We start from the raw sequence: 17,480 nt of genomic DNA, 5'->3' as shown, positions 1-17,480 counted from the left end.
TGCATGCAGGCAGCAGAAGCTCCAGGCAGAAGTGATCCCAAATCCTTATCTTCTCAGCCTTCAGATGAAGCAACCTGGTATCCCAAAATGCTATGTCCCTTTAGGTTAAAGGTGGGATCTGTTTGATCAGGATGGAGAACTCTCATTTAACAAATGAGAATTATCCGTCTTGGTTACGTAACATCTGATCTTTCTTGAAAAGCTGTATAACAGGATTCCATAAGTTCTAAAACTTGCAGCTCAAATACTTCACTACTTTCTCAAGTAATCACAAAAGAGGAATAAGGAGAAGTCCAGCTGAAGCCTCACCTCAACTACATGCACCACATCTAGCCGGCAAACAAACAGGGGGAAAGGGGAATGTGGGTGGGCCAGTTTGCAAAGCCTCTGAGCAGAGGCAATGCGGCATCACATCACGTGCACAACTCCGCAGCCACAGACAGTAGCAACGACCCCACCAGAGTCAGGAAATAAAAGTCAAATGGACTGACAGTTGAAGAGTTCAGAAGGAAAAGGTTATGCCTTGCTCCCACACATCAGCACCTAGAATCCTCAGGGGATTTCTCCAGGGGAAAGCGGGGCACCGGAAAGACTGGCCTGACTCTAGGTAACAGAGCTACAGGGAAGTCATCTCTGCTTTGTTAGGGCGTCGGACTCTGTGCTGGAAGCCAATCCTGGGAAAAGCCAAGACATGGAAGAACAAAGAGTGTGGCACGCAGTGGCCACAGCCTGTGATCTGCGGGGATTCAAGCCACTCCAGGCTCCTGCCCTTATGCTGACCCTCAACTTGAGCAGACAGTCTCTAAGCCTCAGTTCCTCAACCCTAAAATAGAAATAATAATGTCAGCCTCACAGAGTTGGTATAAGCATTAACTCAGGCACGTAAAGCATTCAGTGTAGGGGCTAAACGGGGAAGTTGTGTTCCCTGGGGGACATTTGTCTCCCATGGAGACATTTTGGGTGATTACAGCTGAGAGGTGGTAGCTACTGGCATCTAGTGAGTAAAGATCTGCTAAACATCTTACAAGGCACAGGACAGCCCCCAACAAACAATTATCCAGCCCCAAATGTCAGTAGTGCCGAGGCTGAGAAGCCCTGGCCTAGCACACAGCGAGCACTCAATAAACATGAGCTATAAAAAAAAATAAAATAAATAAATAAATAAATAAATAAATAAACATGAGCTATGAAATTATCCTGTTATACCAATAAACAAGAAAGTAATTGTTTCCTTCTTTCAGGGATAATCAGCATCTGTGATTAAAATGGTAAGAGATAGAGTGTATTACTTACTCCACTTCTTGTAATACTGGGTAACAGATCTGTCATTCTGGAGACAGGAAGAGCCCGCTGCTTGGTTGACTCTGAGGAGCCCAATAACTTTGTGAAATAAGTAACATAGCAGAGCACCAGAAGTGCAGTATAGAAAAGCTGAAAAAAGAAAATAATTGATTTAAACAGCACTGTTTTCATATAGGCAGAATTAAGATATGCCTGGAGATGTGACAAAGGCCAGACAAGCAATAGAACTGTCTTTATTAACTGCATCTTCTAGTGAGCAATGCTTCCCCCTCTGGAGAAGAGCACTACTCCCTAAGTACCAGCTCCACTGCGGCATCTCAGGGGAAAGTGCTCTAAACACTTCACCAGACTGGGAGAACAGGTCTTCTGGGCAAGCAGGACATCATTTCCCTGACAGACGGCCGGCCCCTAGTGCCACCACCAACGGCAATGTCAGATATGTTCTCAAAAGGTTCTTTTTTGGCCAAAGGAATGACTCTCCCACCTCAACACACACTGCAAGGACCCGTGTGTCCTGTGCTAATATCCAAAGACTTGCTGTCCTAGATGACAGGGGCTTTTCTAAAAACTCGGGAAAGCATGTAAACATGGATTACAAAGCAGAACCGAGCTGTTGGCTCCCTCCTCTCAGGCCAGGTGCACAGGCAGGGCAAGAGCTATTCCAGGATGGGGGAGAGTGTGTGTGTGTGTGAGGGGTGATAAAAAGGCCCACCCTTCCCTCCACGCAGCCAGGACAAAAGGGTGGCTTTTGGCCAGGAGCCACAGCCTGGGGTTTTGATTGCAGGTTGGGAGGAGTATCCAAAGAGCCCCTTTCACAAGCTCCCTTCTGCCTCCTCTCCCCGCTGGGAACAGCAATGCACACTAGCTCAGGAAGGACGGGAGACCTCCAGGTGCCACCCTCAATCTGGAAATGCTAAGCCTGCTCCTGTGGCAAAGGCACAGAGCAAGGAGAAAGGAGAGCCTTGTTTTGCACATCTGGGCTCCTCGCTCTCCACCCCGTCTATGCCTGCAGACAGAGCCCACGAACCACCATCCTCCCTTTTTTCTTTTTTAAGATTTTATTTATTTATTCATGAGAGATACAGAGAGAGAGAGGCGGAGACATAGGCAGAGGGAGAAGCAGGCTACATGCAGGGAGCCCGATGTGGGACTCGATCCCAGACCCTGGGATCACGCCCTGAGCTGAAGGCAGATGCTGAACCGCTGAGCCACCCAGGTGCTCCCAACCACCATCCTTCTTTCATGCTTCAGGCCCTTTAAGAAGACACAGCAGTTCTGCCGTGAGTCATGCCACCAGATACAACATCCTCTGTGACAAGACGACCCCCCTTCCCCCACTTCCCTTCATCTTCCCATGGACCCGTGCCTGGGGACATAGTAACAACCTATGGGTAGTCTTCATACAGTATATCCTAACTAAACAATCCCCCCACCTTTTTTATTGAGGAAAAATTCATATCACACAACACTGACCATTTTAACCATTTTAAAACATCTAATTCAGTGGCTTTTAGTACATTCACAATATTGTACAACCACTACTCCTATTTCATTCCAGAAGATTTCCATCACTCCAAAAGGAAATTCTATGCCCATTAAGCAGTCACTCTCTGTTCCTCCACACCCTGGCAATCAAAATCTGCTTTATCTCTATGGACTTGCCTATTCTGGACACTGCATATTAATGGAATCATACAATTGGTTGCCTTTTGTATCTGGCTTCATCCACTTAGTATGTTTTCCAAGTTTATCATGTTGTGGCACATTGTCATTTTTATGGCTGAGTAATATTCCATAGCACACATATAAATTGTTTTGTTCATCCATTCATCAGGTAATGGACATCTGGGTTGTTTCCACCTTTGGGTTATGGTGAATAGTGTTGCTATGAACATCTTTATACAAGTTGTTTGAATATATTTTCAATCTTTTGGTTATATACCTAGGAGTGGAATTGCTGGGCACACTTCAGTTCTACATTTAACTTTTTGAGGAACCATCAATCTGTTTTTCACAGTGGCCACAGTGTTACAGCCCCAACGGCAATGTGTGAAAGCTCTAAGTTCTGCATATCCATGTCAACACTTGTTATTTTCTGGTTTTTTAATAACAGCCATCCTAATGGGTGTAAAGTAGTATCTTATTGCGGTTTTGATTTGCACTTGCCTAATGACTGATGATATGGAGCATCTTTTCATGTGCTTATTGGCTATATATTTGTATATCTCCTTTGGAGAGATGCTTATTGAAGTCCTGTACTCAATTTTGGGTAGTCTGTCTTTTTGTTGTTGAGTTGTAAGAATTCTTTATATATTCTAGAGTGACTCTTTTATTTGACATATGATGTCATGTTGTAAGGGGTTGTTTAAGAGGTAGGTTGGACAAAGGGGAATCCCAGAATCCTGGTGGGGACTGCCTGCTGATTTGAGGTGCTATTGGCTCTTAGACCTCTCACATAGACACTGACAGAGAATGTACCAGGCAAGAGCTCTCTGAAGTCTTATAATAAGAAAGCAAATGAACTCAGAATGGGCCTTGTTGACCTATGATGTATCCTGGGTGGATGCATCAGAAAGTCCTAATGCAAGTGCCTTTCCCAAGAAGAGTCAACCAACAACTGGGTGTCTCCATGGCCTCCTGTCCTATTAGGAAGAGTGTATCAAAAACACAATGGATGCATAGAAGTATAGTTCCAGATCCAATAAAACATGGCAAAAATAATCACAAATAACTTCTCTAAGATACGCAACTGTTTGCAAATTGCTTTTAGGAAGCAATTTTCACTCATAATTTTAATTTGAAAGCTACTTTTTCTGTGTTTCACAAAAATATTTGTACTTTTTGCTCAGGACACGGGAAAGACTTTCACATAAATCACTACTAAAAATTTTAACTTATCTTCCTATACATTAAGAAAAATTACAAACTGCTTTATACTATAAGCTGTTCTGGTAACTATCTAATTTTAAGATTCATTTTTAAAATGAGCACTGTACTCTAGTTGTACTTTCATTAGAGCTTGGGATATGAACGAGAACTAGAACATGGGATGGCAACGAGGCCGGGGCTGCTGGAAGTGAGAGCGTGCCTGCCAGGACTTGGTTCCTGTGCTCTGCATTGTGTGAGACTACAGTCCAAGTTCCAAACAGGCTTGGCAGAGTTTCCTCCTATTCTGAAAACACCTGACTGAAATCCAAGGAAAACCACACACATGCAATTCAATTCCCACCCCACCCCTTCACTGCTTTTTTCCCTCCTCCATAAGAACATAAGACAATCACAGGTGAGTTTGGCATGGGCTTGCCCACAGAACACCTAAAGGAGTTGCTAAGTTTGACAGTGAGGCCTAGTGTGGGGCCCTCACCAGGTCCCTGGGGACACTGGTAGCAGGATAGACAGCCAAAGGAAAAGCACTGTCAAGACTATCTTTCTAGAGCTTCCAGCCTGCCTCACATGCATGAATACTGTGAATGTAAATCACATAGTAATGGGAACAAGAAGAAAAAAAAAAAATCAAATGGGGAAACATAGGTTATACAAAAGGGAAAAGCTGTAACTCTTACCTGGGCCAAAGAGAAAATGTATAGCCCCCAATGAGGCAACCAGAGCACAAGAAAAGCTGTCAGGACGCTCTTGAGGATGACTGACAGGCTCTCAGCAATCACCTGCAAAAACGCGATAAAGGGTGCACTTTACATTATTAGAAACTAAAGATGCACAGGAATGATGAATAGAAACCTAGGATAGTAGTTACCCTGGCAGCAGGAGTGGGACACAGGGTTAGAACATAGCAATGATAATGTTCTAGGTGAGCTGGGTGATAAGTTCACAGATCTTCAGTATACTATCATCCTTTAAGATTTAGACATATCCTATATACTCTTTTGTACATATCAAATTATATATTTTGAAAGATGAAAGGTTAATATCAGTACACAATTAAACACAGAATCATTAGGGGCACCTGGGTGGCTCAGTCAGTTAAGCATCTGCCTTTGACTCAGGTCATGATCCTGAGGTCCTGGGATCGAGCTCCCTGTGTCAGGCTCCTTGCTCAGTGGGGAATCTGCCTCTGCCCCTCCTGCTGCTTGTGCTCTCTCTCTCAAATAAATAAAATCTTAAAAAAGTAAAATAAAATGACTAGAAAAATCTGAAAAACCTTTACAGTCCTCTTAAATTCTTACCTAAACTAAGAACTTCCCTATTGGTAAACCTATTTTGCATTAATAATACAGCAGAGGTAAACTTAAGCCCAGCCCATCTGCCAAATTTCAAGGGGATGAACTAAACTCATCATATTGCCTTTTTCCAAATTTCCTTTTAGATGGAAATCTGAAAAAAATCATTCTCTCCTAGAAAACATTTTTAAGAAACCACCCTTTCCCTTATTCTTCACATTTCCCATCAAAGCAAAAAGCATACTGACCTTGAGTTTGACAAACATCTGTGTTTGTGCCAAGACCCAGAAGGGCTCTCCCAGAAGTTCTACCACGGCCGAAAGGCCAAACACCACTACTCCAGTTCCATAGTGGGGGACGACATTAGGATCAGGCACTTCGAGCAAGTGTAACCACACCCAGCCCAGGAGCAAGGACCAAAACACACCCAGGGGGACTCTGGAAAAGGGGAAAAATGTCTTTTAATATGCTAAATATAAAATTAAAAATAAATTAAAATAGTAGCACTGAACAGAAAGGAAATATAGTCATAAAAATAGCTAGCACTACTAAGTGTAATAGTCATAAAATAGCTATAAAAAATAGTCATAAGAATAGCTAGCACTAGTAATAGCTAGCACTAGCATTAGTGCCTTAGTAAAGGCACTTCCTACATGCCAGGAACTCAGATGCACCCCCTTTATCCCATGGACACCTCACAAAGATCCCTTCATTATCCTCATTTAAGTAATGAGGGAACCAAGACTGATGACAAGCACTAGGTAATTTGGCCAAGGTCATGGGCAGTTAGTCAAGGGCAGAAGCAGGACCCAATCTCCATCTAATGCCAAAACCTACACTCCTATCCACTGTGTTATGTTGACAAGATAAGCAAAATTCCCAGAAAGTACGTGCCTGTTGTTTGTACCTCAAATGACTAAAGTCAGTATCCAGTTGGCTCTTACATTCAAATAAGCAGCAGTCCATTGCACAGTGTCTCTTCGCATGTGCACCACAGAGCACTTAAATATGACTGAGTAGTTAACTGTCATTCCTCTAATAAAATGAACACCTACCAGCCTTACGACAGTCATTTCCACGAGGCAAGAAGGAGTTACGTAAGGCAGCACCGAGAAACAACCTCAAGGACCAGCCCTCCCTGCAGGGATCTAACTGCAAAAAGCCATTACAAGTTTTAGCTGATGTACTTGGCCTTCAAGAATATTCTAAAAGGCTCAGAACTGAAATCCACCTAACAAAATTGAAAAAAGATATAATGAAAGCCCTAAAAGGCTTTCAAAAAATCCTAAGTGGTTGTTAAAAGCCCAGAAAAGATTACAGGGGGAAAGAAAGATAAGGAATAAAGATGGCACAGGCCCAGTGGGGCCCAGAATGGGCATCAGGAACAGCAGAAACCATCTCCCAAGAGGGTAGAAACAGGACTAGAAACCAGGCCCCAAAACCCCCACCCAGAGCCTCCTCCCGGCTCCTGGCCATCCACAGAGAAAACAGCCAACAAACTCCTTCCACATGGACGCTCTCTCCTTCCTGTCCCATGCTCAGTCTCCAGAAACCACTCCCCAAACCCCCACCTCCCAATTAACTGAAGCTGGAAACCACTCAGCTTTGGGCAAGTGTTGCTGTTTAACCTAGAAGACTTGCTTTCACACTGTCTCCTGCCAAAGCACAACTCACGTTAGCCACAAGAGGTTGAAGGTCTGACTCCAGTCTCGCTGGGCGCCCCCACTCAGACACGCTCTGCGGAAGGCCTCTCTGGCCAGGAAGATGGTGGTCGAGTAAAGCAGTGTCAGCCTGTAAAGCAAAAGCAGAAATCAATAATGACTCTAGTTTTTTTCCCCACAGAGAGAATTACTGAGATTTTGCCAGGGACAGGAAGACGTAGTCTTCTGAAGGGAGGTGAGTTCTTACAGGGTCTCATACTTATCTGATCCACTGGAACTAAGAGTTACTAAACAGGGGACACCTGAGTGTGTGCCTACAGAGGCATTATGCTGGGATAAACACTGCCACAGTGGCCCCCAAAACCTAATGTTTCACAGCTATAGGCAGAGGTACGGCTCTGACCATATGGAGGAGAAAAGGACAAGATATGACCATACACAACAAGGGAACCTCTTGGTCACCCTGAGACTGGTGACCTGTCAATTCTTAGAAGCTGAGGCTCTACTGGGTGGAAGCTCTGGCCAAAAGCATCTCAGGACAGGCAAGACTTGTTACAGAGGTCATTGCAACCCAGATCAGCAAGGGTTGTCTGCATACTTCCTGGATAGGCAGTACCTAGGTAGACTCTCCTGCACCTATGTGAGAGGTAGCTGAGATTTTCCCTCATCAATAGACGTGGCTGATGAAGCCACGTGAGGACAGCCCAGGGCTAAGGTCTCTCTGAGGTTGTCCAAGGATCATGCTGCTACCCAGTGCTTCTGTCCACCATTGCCAATGAGGAGATCAAATCATATGTTAAGTAATAAGGGGCAGGCCAGACAATGGTTGTCAAAGCAGAGACCTGCTAATCTAGGGGAGACAGGATGATAAGAAGCCCAAACTGCTTTCAAATCTGAGCACCTAAAAGATTTGGTCCTCTTCCTTCCTGCTTTTTAATTTTTTAAAATATTTTATTTATTTATTTGAAAGTGAGAAAGTGCATGTGCACAAAAGAGCATGAGCAGTAAGTAGGGGTACAGGGAGAAGAAGAAGCAAGCTCCCTATACAGCAGGGAGCTCGATGCAGAGCTCCATCCCAGGACCCTAGGATCATGACCTGAGCCACAGACCTGAGCTAACTAACTGAGCCACCCAGGTGCCCTAAAGATTTTATTTTTAAGTAATCTGTACACCCAATGTAGGACTCAAACTCACAACCCTGAGATCAAGAGTCACACACTCCACCCACTGAACCAGCCAGGCACCCTTCTTCCTGCTTTTAAAACAGTATTTCTCTTTTTTTTTTTTTTTAAACTTCGTTTTTTTTTTTTTTTTTTTTTTTTTTAATGATAGTCACACACAGTGGGAGAGAGAGGCAGAGACATAGGCAGAGGGAGAAGCAGGCTCCATGCACTGGGAGCCCGATGTGGGATTCGATCCCGGGTCTCCAGGATCGCGCCCTGGGCCAAAGGCTGGTGCTAAACTGCTGCGCCACCCAGGGATCCCAGTATTTCTCAAAGTATGGCCTCTACTTTAAAATCATCTAAGGAGCTTGTCAAAATACTGATTCCTGGGCTCCTCCTCAGTCCTACCTAGTGCAAAACTTCTCAGATGATTCCTTTGCCCGTCAAAATTTGAGAATCTCCTCCAAACTCTGAGAACAGAGCCCAGAGCATATGTCTGGTGGGTATCTGATGTGAAATATTGTCTAGAACACACTGTCTTATTTATCAGGTCATGAAGATACACCTGAGAAGCTGAGCTATTCTGAGCACTCACATCACTTCATATACTTTTGTGTCATTTGTGAATACAGAGTATGTGTGGGTGCCTTTGAACAGAAAGGAGAGAAGAAACAAAATGGAGTCTAAAAGACAAAGCAAGGCAGCTTTCTAAGAGCCTCCAAGGGACTCATGACAAGAACTCAAGCTCTCACCCTAACTACCATTTTCCAATTATAAAAATTCACTGAGGAGGGAAGGCAGGCTGCTCCAGCCCTGCAATTACACAGCACATCCTCACGAACTGCAGAATTCCTGCTTCCTTTGCTGTCAGCAGGACAAGAACACAGGATTATACCTGAGACAGAGTTTGCAGAGAATTACTCCCACTCCTCTCTTGGGTTCTAAGAGCAGGCAAACCGGAACAGCTGGCAGAGAAATGTGCATTTGGAGGCCACTAATGGAAAACACTTCATGGGGCCATTAAAAGCAACATCGCCTGCTCATTCCCCCACCCCGGCGTGCTCTTCCTCAGCCTACTGCTAAAACACTCTGCTTCTGGAAAAAGTCCATGCTTCTAAAATCTGAGGGTGGCACACAGATACCCTGACTAGGGACGTGAGTTGTAGACAATACCAGGATACAACCCTTCTTACCTTACATTCACTATGCCAACGATCTCCTTTGACAGGAAGCGAAGGATAAATGCATTCAAGACAAAAGTGATCAGACGAAACAACACCTACAGAAAAAGAGGAAAAATACATGAGAATAAATTATGTTGGGAATATATATTTGTGAAATGAAAATATGTGGCTGTTCTTCCTAATAATGTACTGACATACAGCAGCTTTGCCAGAGAGACCCTCTCAAAAATGCGCCACCTGAGTTTCTTCTGAAGTTGAGTTCCTTGCAGTCCCCTGGCACTCCTGTGCTATGGTCAAAGAACCCACAAAGGCACTTAGAAGTCTCTCTAATTTATGAATAAGAGGGAGACTCTAATATTCAGTAAATTTCTTCAGGTTCAAAGTTAGGCACTCCAGGAGACACAGAATTCTAGTTAGTTTTCCACATTGGCCCACTCTCCAGCCTGTTTAGAAATAGTACAAGTGGGAGCCTGCAGCATATGGCAAAATCTCTAGGCATCACATGGTCTAATTCCTCTTTCTTCTCTGCCTAGTAATATCTGGAGATTCTGATGACATTTAATCTCTTTGAACTTGTCTTCTTAATTAGAAAAGAAAAAAAAAAGGGCTGTATTTATTTACTGAATATTTGCCACTTTCCCGAGAGGAGTTGAAGTATCTTTTTCTTTTTTTTGAGTACAAGGTTGTCTTCCTGGCTCAGTCAGTAGAGCATGTGTCTCTTGATCTTGGGGTTATGAGTTTGAGCTCCAAGTAATATAGAGATTACTTAAAAATAAAATCTTAAAAAAAAGGACTACTGTTAACATATAATGAAGTACCTTTTAAATGATAACTGCAAATAATAAGATAATACAAAATGGGGAAAGGGAGACGGTCTAGCTAGCTATTGCGATTTGAAGGGGATATATCCCAGGATTTCAAACAATTCAAGAAAACCACCTGACCAAAGAATTTCTCCATGAGACAGAGAACAACAGGGTGCTAAGTGGGGATGCTAAATGGAGATGTTGATCAGATGCAAACCTCAGCACCCCCCCCCACCCCGCATCCAGGAAGCATGGCAGGTGTAACTCAAGTGTGCTTCACAGCAAATGACAAATCACTCAGTTACCTGTGAACAGCTGCAGTTAGGTTTTTTTGTGCTTTGTGGGTTTTTGTTTTGTTTTTTTGAGAGAGAGAGAGAATATGTGTGCAGAGGGAGACGGACAGAGAGAATCTTAAAATCTTAAGCAGGTTCCATACCCAGCGTGGACCCAGATACAGGGCTTGATCTCATGACCCTGACATCATGACCTGAGCCAAAATAAAAATGGTGGACGCTTGACTGAGCCACCCAGATGCCCCTGAATTGCTGAAATTTGAAAGATTCAATCAAAATATGCCAATGGGCCATGATGGTTTGGAAATCTCTGGGGAAAGGTATGATAAAAAAGGGAGAGTGCAGTTTCACACTGCCAGTGTCTATAACATATAAGTGTCACAGAGCAACAAGGTCTCCAAAGCCAAGATATCACAATCTTAAGCTTTATGGAATCAAAGGTAGCCATTGAGAATCTGATGAAAGCTCTTTAGCTCTCCTTGGAAACATGCAGATATGTATAACCAAACTTTTTACTCAATCTTAGATGTCTGAAGCCAATTCATGGAGCCCTGGATGGAAAAAGTGCTCAGTTGATAACCTCAAATCACCCATCATCTCCTAACTCTTATGAGCTTCAATTCCCTCCTGTCAAATGAGGCTACCTATCTCATAGGGTTGATAACAAGGATCAAACAAGATTATGGAGGTGAAAGTATTTTTGAAAAATGCATACAAATGAAAAGCATTAATACTTTCACTATGGCCAGCTCAGAATTAAGACAGAGAATAAGCTCTCAAATTCTTGCAGAATAGAATGTAATTGCAAACCGACCTCAAGTGTTTGCAGCATACAAGATTAAACATATACCGATTAAAATACTCAGGAAACCTAAATTAAAGTTTTTTTTAAAACAATGTACACATATTTATGCTAACTTAAAAGCCAAAGTTCTCATTGTCTAAGAAAATGTCTCAGGCTATTTCCCTATCTCCTAATTGGCTTGAAGAAAGGGCTGAGTTAATGAAGCTCTGAGGTTGTTCATGCCTCAATGAAGGTTGAGGTTTGCTCCACAGTGGCCCTTATTAGCAACATAGTCTTCATTTAACTTTGTAAAGGACTTTACCATTTTTTTTATATTAAAAATGAGGGATTTGGGATGCCTGGACGGCTCATTTGTTGAGCATCTACTTTTGGCTCAGGTTGTGATCCTGGGGTCCTGGGATCAAGTCCCGCCTCAGGCTCCCAACAGGGAGCCTGCTTCTCCCTCAGCCTATGTCTCTGCCTCTCTCTCTGTCTCTCATGAATAAATAAATAAAGTTTTTTTTAATAAAAGATTTATTACACGCGTTGTATATATATTGTGGGTTTTAAAAAAAAAATTTTAGGGGCAGCCCAGGTGGCTCAGCAGTTTAGTGCCGCCTTCAGCCCAGGGCCTGATCCTGGAGACCTGGGATCAAGTCCCACGTCAGGCTCCCTGCATGGAGCCTGCTTCTCCCTCTGCCTGTGTCTCTGCTTCTCTCTCTGTCTCTCATTAATAAATAAATAAAATCTTAAATTTTTTTTTAGCTGAGTGAAGTAAGTCAATCGGAGAAGGACAGTGTATGTTCTCATTCATTTGGGGAATATAAATAATAGTGAAAGGGAATATAAGGGAAGGGAGAAGAAATGTGTGGGAAATATCAGAAAGGGAGACAGAACATAAAGACTCCTAACTCTGGGAAACGAACTAGGGGTGGTGGAAGGGGAGGAGGGCGGGGGGTGGGGGTGAGTGGGTGACGGGCACTGAGGGGGACACTTGACGGGATGAGCACCGGGTGTTGTTCTGTATGTTGGTAAATTGAACACCAATAAAAAATTAATTTATAAAAAAAAAAAGAAAAAAGAAAGATGAATGGAAAAAAAATTTTTTTTTAGTTAGTTAACATACAGTGCAATATTGATCCCTGGAGTAGAATCCAGTGATTCCTCTCTTATACACAACACCCAGTTGTTGTCATCACAAGTGCCCTCTTTCATTATTCATTGCCCATCTAGCCCATCCTCCATCCACTTCCCTCAAGGACTTTACAGTTTAATATAAAGCATTCTCACATATGTTAATTATTTGACCCTTAAAAGCAACTGGGTAAATGCACAGGAAGCAAGTTAAGACTCAGAACAAAGTGACTGGCTCAGTGTCACACAACAATCACATGACACAGCTTGACTTCACAGGTAGGCCACTTGACTCCTGGTCCGTTGTATTTTCTGTTAAGGTGTGACTTGCTTGTTTTTTTTTATGAAGCCAATCTGGCTGGTAAGGTATCATCAAAGCCTAAACAATTAGCGTTGTGGATAAAGCACTAAACTCAGTTATTTATACTGTGGAATAGAAGGAAAACAATTTGGTAAATTCAGGGTTCACCTACTTCACAGTTAGATGAATGTTTATCAAACACTTATTTTGTGCAAGGAGCTCTTCTACATGTTTTATGTGATTGTTTCATTTCATCCCTAGAATGGCCATTTTAAAAATCCTGATTACCATAATAAAAATACTTAGTGTTTACTAAGTACTTATAATGAGCCAGGCACTTACAGTCATGTCATCTAATCTTGCTAATGACCCTATGAGGTTGCTTTATTGTTCTCATTTAAGATGAGGAAAACTGATGCTCAAAGCAAAGCAATTTTTCACAAGGCCGGAGATCTGCCAAGTGACAAGGACTAAACTTGAGCTCAAAGGTAGCTGGTTCTCTCTCCTAATACGCAAGAGAAATGCTGCCTCTAAAATAAGGGAGAGGGGATCCCTGGGTGGCTCAGCAGTTTAGCGCCTGCCTTGGGCCCAGGACGTGATCCTGGAGTCCCAGAATTGAGTCCCACATCGGGCTCCCTGCGTGGAGCCTGCTTCTCCCTCTGCCTCTGTCTCTGCCTCTCTCTCTGTCTTTCATGAATAAATAAATAAAATCTTTATAAAAAAAATAAAGGGAGAGGGTGGATTCCAGACTCTTCTGAGGAAAGGCTGCATGGCTCAAGAGTGCACCACTGGAAAATTGAGCCACTTAGAATGACCAGCTCTGAGGGTTAAAAGAATCTTTAGATACCATTTGGACCAACTGGCATGTATCTTATCTGATAATGAAAATTAGGGCCAAGAAGGGGAAGTGACTTATCCAAGGTCTCATAGCCAGAAGGAAAATGCAGCCAACATTTACTAAGCGCATACTAAGAGTCAGGTACAGCATTAAGTGCAATTACCTGGATGACTCCAGTCAAGCCTCACAGCAACTTTATGAGCTAGGTACTATCATTACCCCAATTTTCCCGATGAGGGGCTGAGGCTTAGAAGTTCTCTGTCCTGGGTCATGCAGCAGGCGCAGGGCAGAACCGGGACTCCTAAGCCCAAGCATCTTTTTCTTAGCTCTGCCATACTGTCTCTCTGAACTCAGCGGGGATCAGAGCGTTTGAAGAAGGTGTTCTGAGGGTCAGCGATGTGATATGCAGAGAGTGAACCCTTTGCCTTAAAAACGTTCGATGCCACCGCACCAAAGGGACCCCTGCCACCCGGCCTGCCTCCTACAACCACATGGGAGATAAAACGAACGCTCAGAACGAAGGTGCCTTGTTTGCAGTCTCCCAGCCGGGGCTCTAACTCCAGGCCCGGGCGCCCCTTCTCCGCCGCACCGCCTCCGGCCCAACCCTTCTGTGGTGGGGTCCACGCCTGGGACTGGGTGTTCCCCGGGGTGGGGGGTGGGGGGCGCGCTCTCAAGGGCCCAGGGCCGCCTCCCCGCGCATCCCGGCTTCGGCTCGGGCTGGGGCCGGCCGGCCAGAGAGTACCTGCAGGAGCAGACCCGAGGAGGCCAGGCGGGCCGCCTGACCCAGCACCTCCTGGCTCCCCATAGCCCGGGCGCCGGGGCTCAGTCCCCCGGAAATGCCGCCACCAACCCGCCTCGTCGCTCGGAGATAGGCGTCACGGAGCGGCCCGCTCTCTGATTGGCGACTTGGGGGCGGCGGAGGCGGAGCACGGGAAGTTCCGGCCCTTGACGCGGCCGGCTTGAGTGACGTCAGTGGGCCTGCGCCTGGTCGTTCGGGTTGAGCCTGTGAGCGCTCAGTGCTTGCCCCTCCCGGTCCCAAGTAAATGAAGAGAAGCTGTTAAAAGGAGCCGGACTTCCTTCCCCGAGGCCTCGGACTAGCGACCAGGGAACACTGACTTCTCCCGCCTTGTTCATGAGGTCCTTGCCTTTTGGGCTTGCCGAGTTGCGCCACAGCGCCCGGAATCAGGCACAGGTATTGTCAGCATCCTTACTGCAAGGACCAAGGACGCCTGGAAGTTAGGTCGTCGTTTTCGCGCGCGTGGTGTTGTGTGCCCCTTCCCAAAGAGCTGAGCACTGGGCCCCGCCGTCAGACGAGTAAGATGAGACGTGGAGATGTGGCTTACTCAGATCTGCACCACCTGTGCCCGACTGAGCCGACCCCGGGCTTCAGATCCTTAAACTCGCCGCGCTTTGCCTACTCGCCGCCAGGGCTGAGGGCAGAGCAGAGGAACGGTCGGGAAGCGCCTTGTAAAACGTGAAGCACCCAACGCCCGGCGCCAGCCACCGTGTAGTTGTTCTTACCGCTTGCTGTGCAGCCGTAGGAAGCCCCCTTGCCCAGTCTCTTTTAGGCCTTCCCGTGATTTGACGCCAGCCTACCTTCTGAACCACCTGTCACACCACCACTGCCCTTTCCCAGCAGCCCCAGGCCTAGCTATTCGGAGCCCTTACCATTCCTCAAACAGGCCCTATCTCCTTGGCTCCTGTTCCTGTTGCCCTCTGCCCCAAAGTGCCTTCCCCGATGGCATCCCTCCACACCAACCACTCGTCCAGGCCCCATTGTGCTGACTTTCCCGAGTACCACAGTCAGCATCTGCTATGCACTGAATGTTAGCATCCTCCCCAAAGTCATATTGAAGTCCCCTAATCCCCGACGTGATGGTATTACGAGGGGCAGGGGTGGGGGTGGTGGGGGCTTTGGAAGGTAATTAGGTCATGAGCATGGTATCTTCATGAATGAGGTTAGTGCCCTTATAAGAAGAGACAAGAGAGAGGAATGCTCTCTCGCTCTCTCTCCTCCATGCAAGGATGCACCAAGAAGGCGGCCATCTACAAACCAGCCAGCACTGTATCTTGGACTTTGTAGCTTCCAGAACTGCAATGAATGAATTCCTCTGGTTTAAGCCGCCTAGTCCTTGGTAGATACTTACAGCAACCTAACCACCTGGAAAGCACTTTATGTTTATAGCTTCTAGCACAGTCTGCTTTGCAGTGAAGAGGCTAGAGTATGTGTCTCTGTCTAAACAGCTCATGGGCTCCAAGAAGGCAAGAGTGAAGCCCTCCTGGCTTTGCCTCCTGCAGCAGTGCTGGAGAAGGCTCCTGGGAGTTCCATAAATGCCACCTGCCCTGTTACGGCTGCTATTGCTCCTAGAAACAGACTACAGGGGTCAAGGCCTATGTCCTCTCCTTCCCCGCTCCATCTTGCCAATAATCAAACTGTGTCTGATGGTAGAGGTTCAGAATGTGTTTGACTCTGAGACAGACCTGGCACTGAATCCTCAGTCTGCTACTCACTAACCTGGGGGAACTCAGTATGCTCATATATTAAATAGGAGATATTATCTATCTATCTATCTATCTATCTATCTATCTATCTATCTATTCTGTGAGAGTAATCATAAGGATGAAAGCAGACAAAAGTCTGGCCTTTCAGGAACCTGAAATCTAATGGAAGGAAGACTAACTGAAACAGTCCTAATAATAAAATTTCACATAGTGATAAGTGCTATGAAAAAATGAAACTAGACAAAAAGAGGCTTTTAGAGGGGGAGGGGGCATGTTCTGGAAGGCAGAGTAAATCAGGCACCCACCTGGGAGAGGAATGTACCCAGAGAGGAGGGCAAAGTGCTGGAGACTCGGCCTAATGTATTTGGTCTAATGGCTGAGATGCCCAAGGGCTTGGTCTGGGCAGCTTGCCCATCGCCATGGACCTTGGGCTGGCAAGCAAGGTAGGCTTGCACTCCCTTTATCCCCAGCCAAGTAGCCGCCTCCTCCATGACTCGTCCCTGAAGCAGAACCAACCAAGAGCTCTTCATGTCCACATACTCTTAACCCTGGGCATCCTGATGGGCTGGTCTAGGAGGGACAAGGAGATCGTTTTGCTGGGAGCAAAGAAGCCAAAAGGGAAATGTCCAAGCTAAGTCCAAAGAGCAAAGCCTCACAGGAGTCCAGGACACAAACTCTGAGGGGTTCCTGGGTACAGAGTTGGGGGCTTTTTTCTCTCATTCTGAAAGTTAGGACTTAGTAAGGAGAGATTGAACATGTACTTTGTGCTCAGAGCCATCCTGAGTGCTGGAGTGGGTAAGGGGAGGAACTGTGCTGGGGTTCAATGAGCACTGACCACGGACTCCATGTCAGGCTCTTGTGTGTGCATTGTACATCCATGTTTCAACTCCTTTATCCCCCTCAACAACTCTTGGGGGTGCGTATTATAGATGAGGACAATGAAGCACAGAGAGATGTTAGTAACTCACCCAAGATCATTCAGCTAGGGAGCAGTCAAGCTGGTATTAGAACCCAGGTGCTTTCTGACCCTGAATGCGTGAAGATATTCCTGCCCTCAAAAGCTTCTTGTCCCAAAGGAGACCTAAGAGTCCCCATATCTAAACCACAGAGAATATATGTGGCATTGAGGGGATGGACTCTGGGAGAGCTGCAGTGGTTGAGCAGCACTGAGCTTGGAGGCTTCCCTCCCCTCCGTGCTAAGCCTCCCCAAAGGCCTCTCCTCTCCTAAAAGCATTGGCACCACGGGGGTATGGCACGATCCACAGTTTGTTTGTAGTCGGCTAAGCTCAGGACTGGTGAACTGCTGCCTGCTGGCTGTTGCTTCTTTTGTACAG

At 45.5% G+C, this 17,480-nt stretch overlaps 1 protein-coding gene across 1 annotated transcript in view; it reads right to left on the bottom strand.

Moving 5' to 3' along the window:
- RFT1 (RFT1 homolog) overlaps positions 1–14,528 on the bottom strand; it is a 37,543-nt gene extending 23,015 nt beyond the window's left edge. The window contains exons 1-6 of the mRNA XM_038566170.1: positions 14,387–14,528; positions 9,498–9,583; positions 7,155–7,271; positions 5,729–5,918; positions 4,866–4,967; positions 1,294–1,431 (exon numbers count right to left, since the gene is read on the bottom strand). Of these exons, the coding sequence (XP_038422098.1) occupies positions 1,294–1,431; positions 4,866–4,967; positions 5,729–5,918; positions 7,155–7,271; positions 9,498–9,583; positions 14,387–14,449 (696 nt within the window). The 5' untranslated portion in view covers positions 14,450–14,528. The remainder of the gene's footprint in view (positions 1–1,293; positions 1,432–4,865; positions 4,968–5,728; positions 5,919–7,154; positions 7,272–9,497; positions 9,584–14,386) is intronic.
- Positions 14,529–17,480: the final 2,952 nt, after the last annotated feature.

Source organism: Canis lupus, chromosome 20 (assembly GCF_011100685.1).
Source record: "Canis lupus familiaris isolate Mischka breed German Shepherd chromosome 20, alternate assembly UU_Cfam_GSD_1.0, whole genome shotgun sequence".
Taxonomy (NCBI): Eukaryota; Metazoa; Chordata; class Mammalia; order Carnivora; family Canidae; genus Canis; species Canis lupus.
This window is presented reverse-complemented; position numbering and strand designations above follow the sequence as displayed.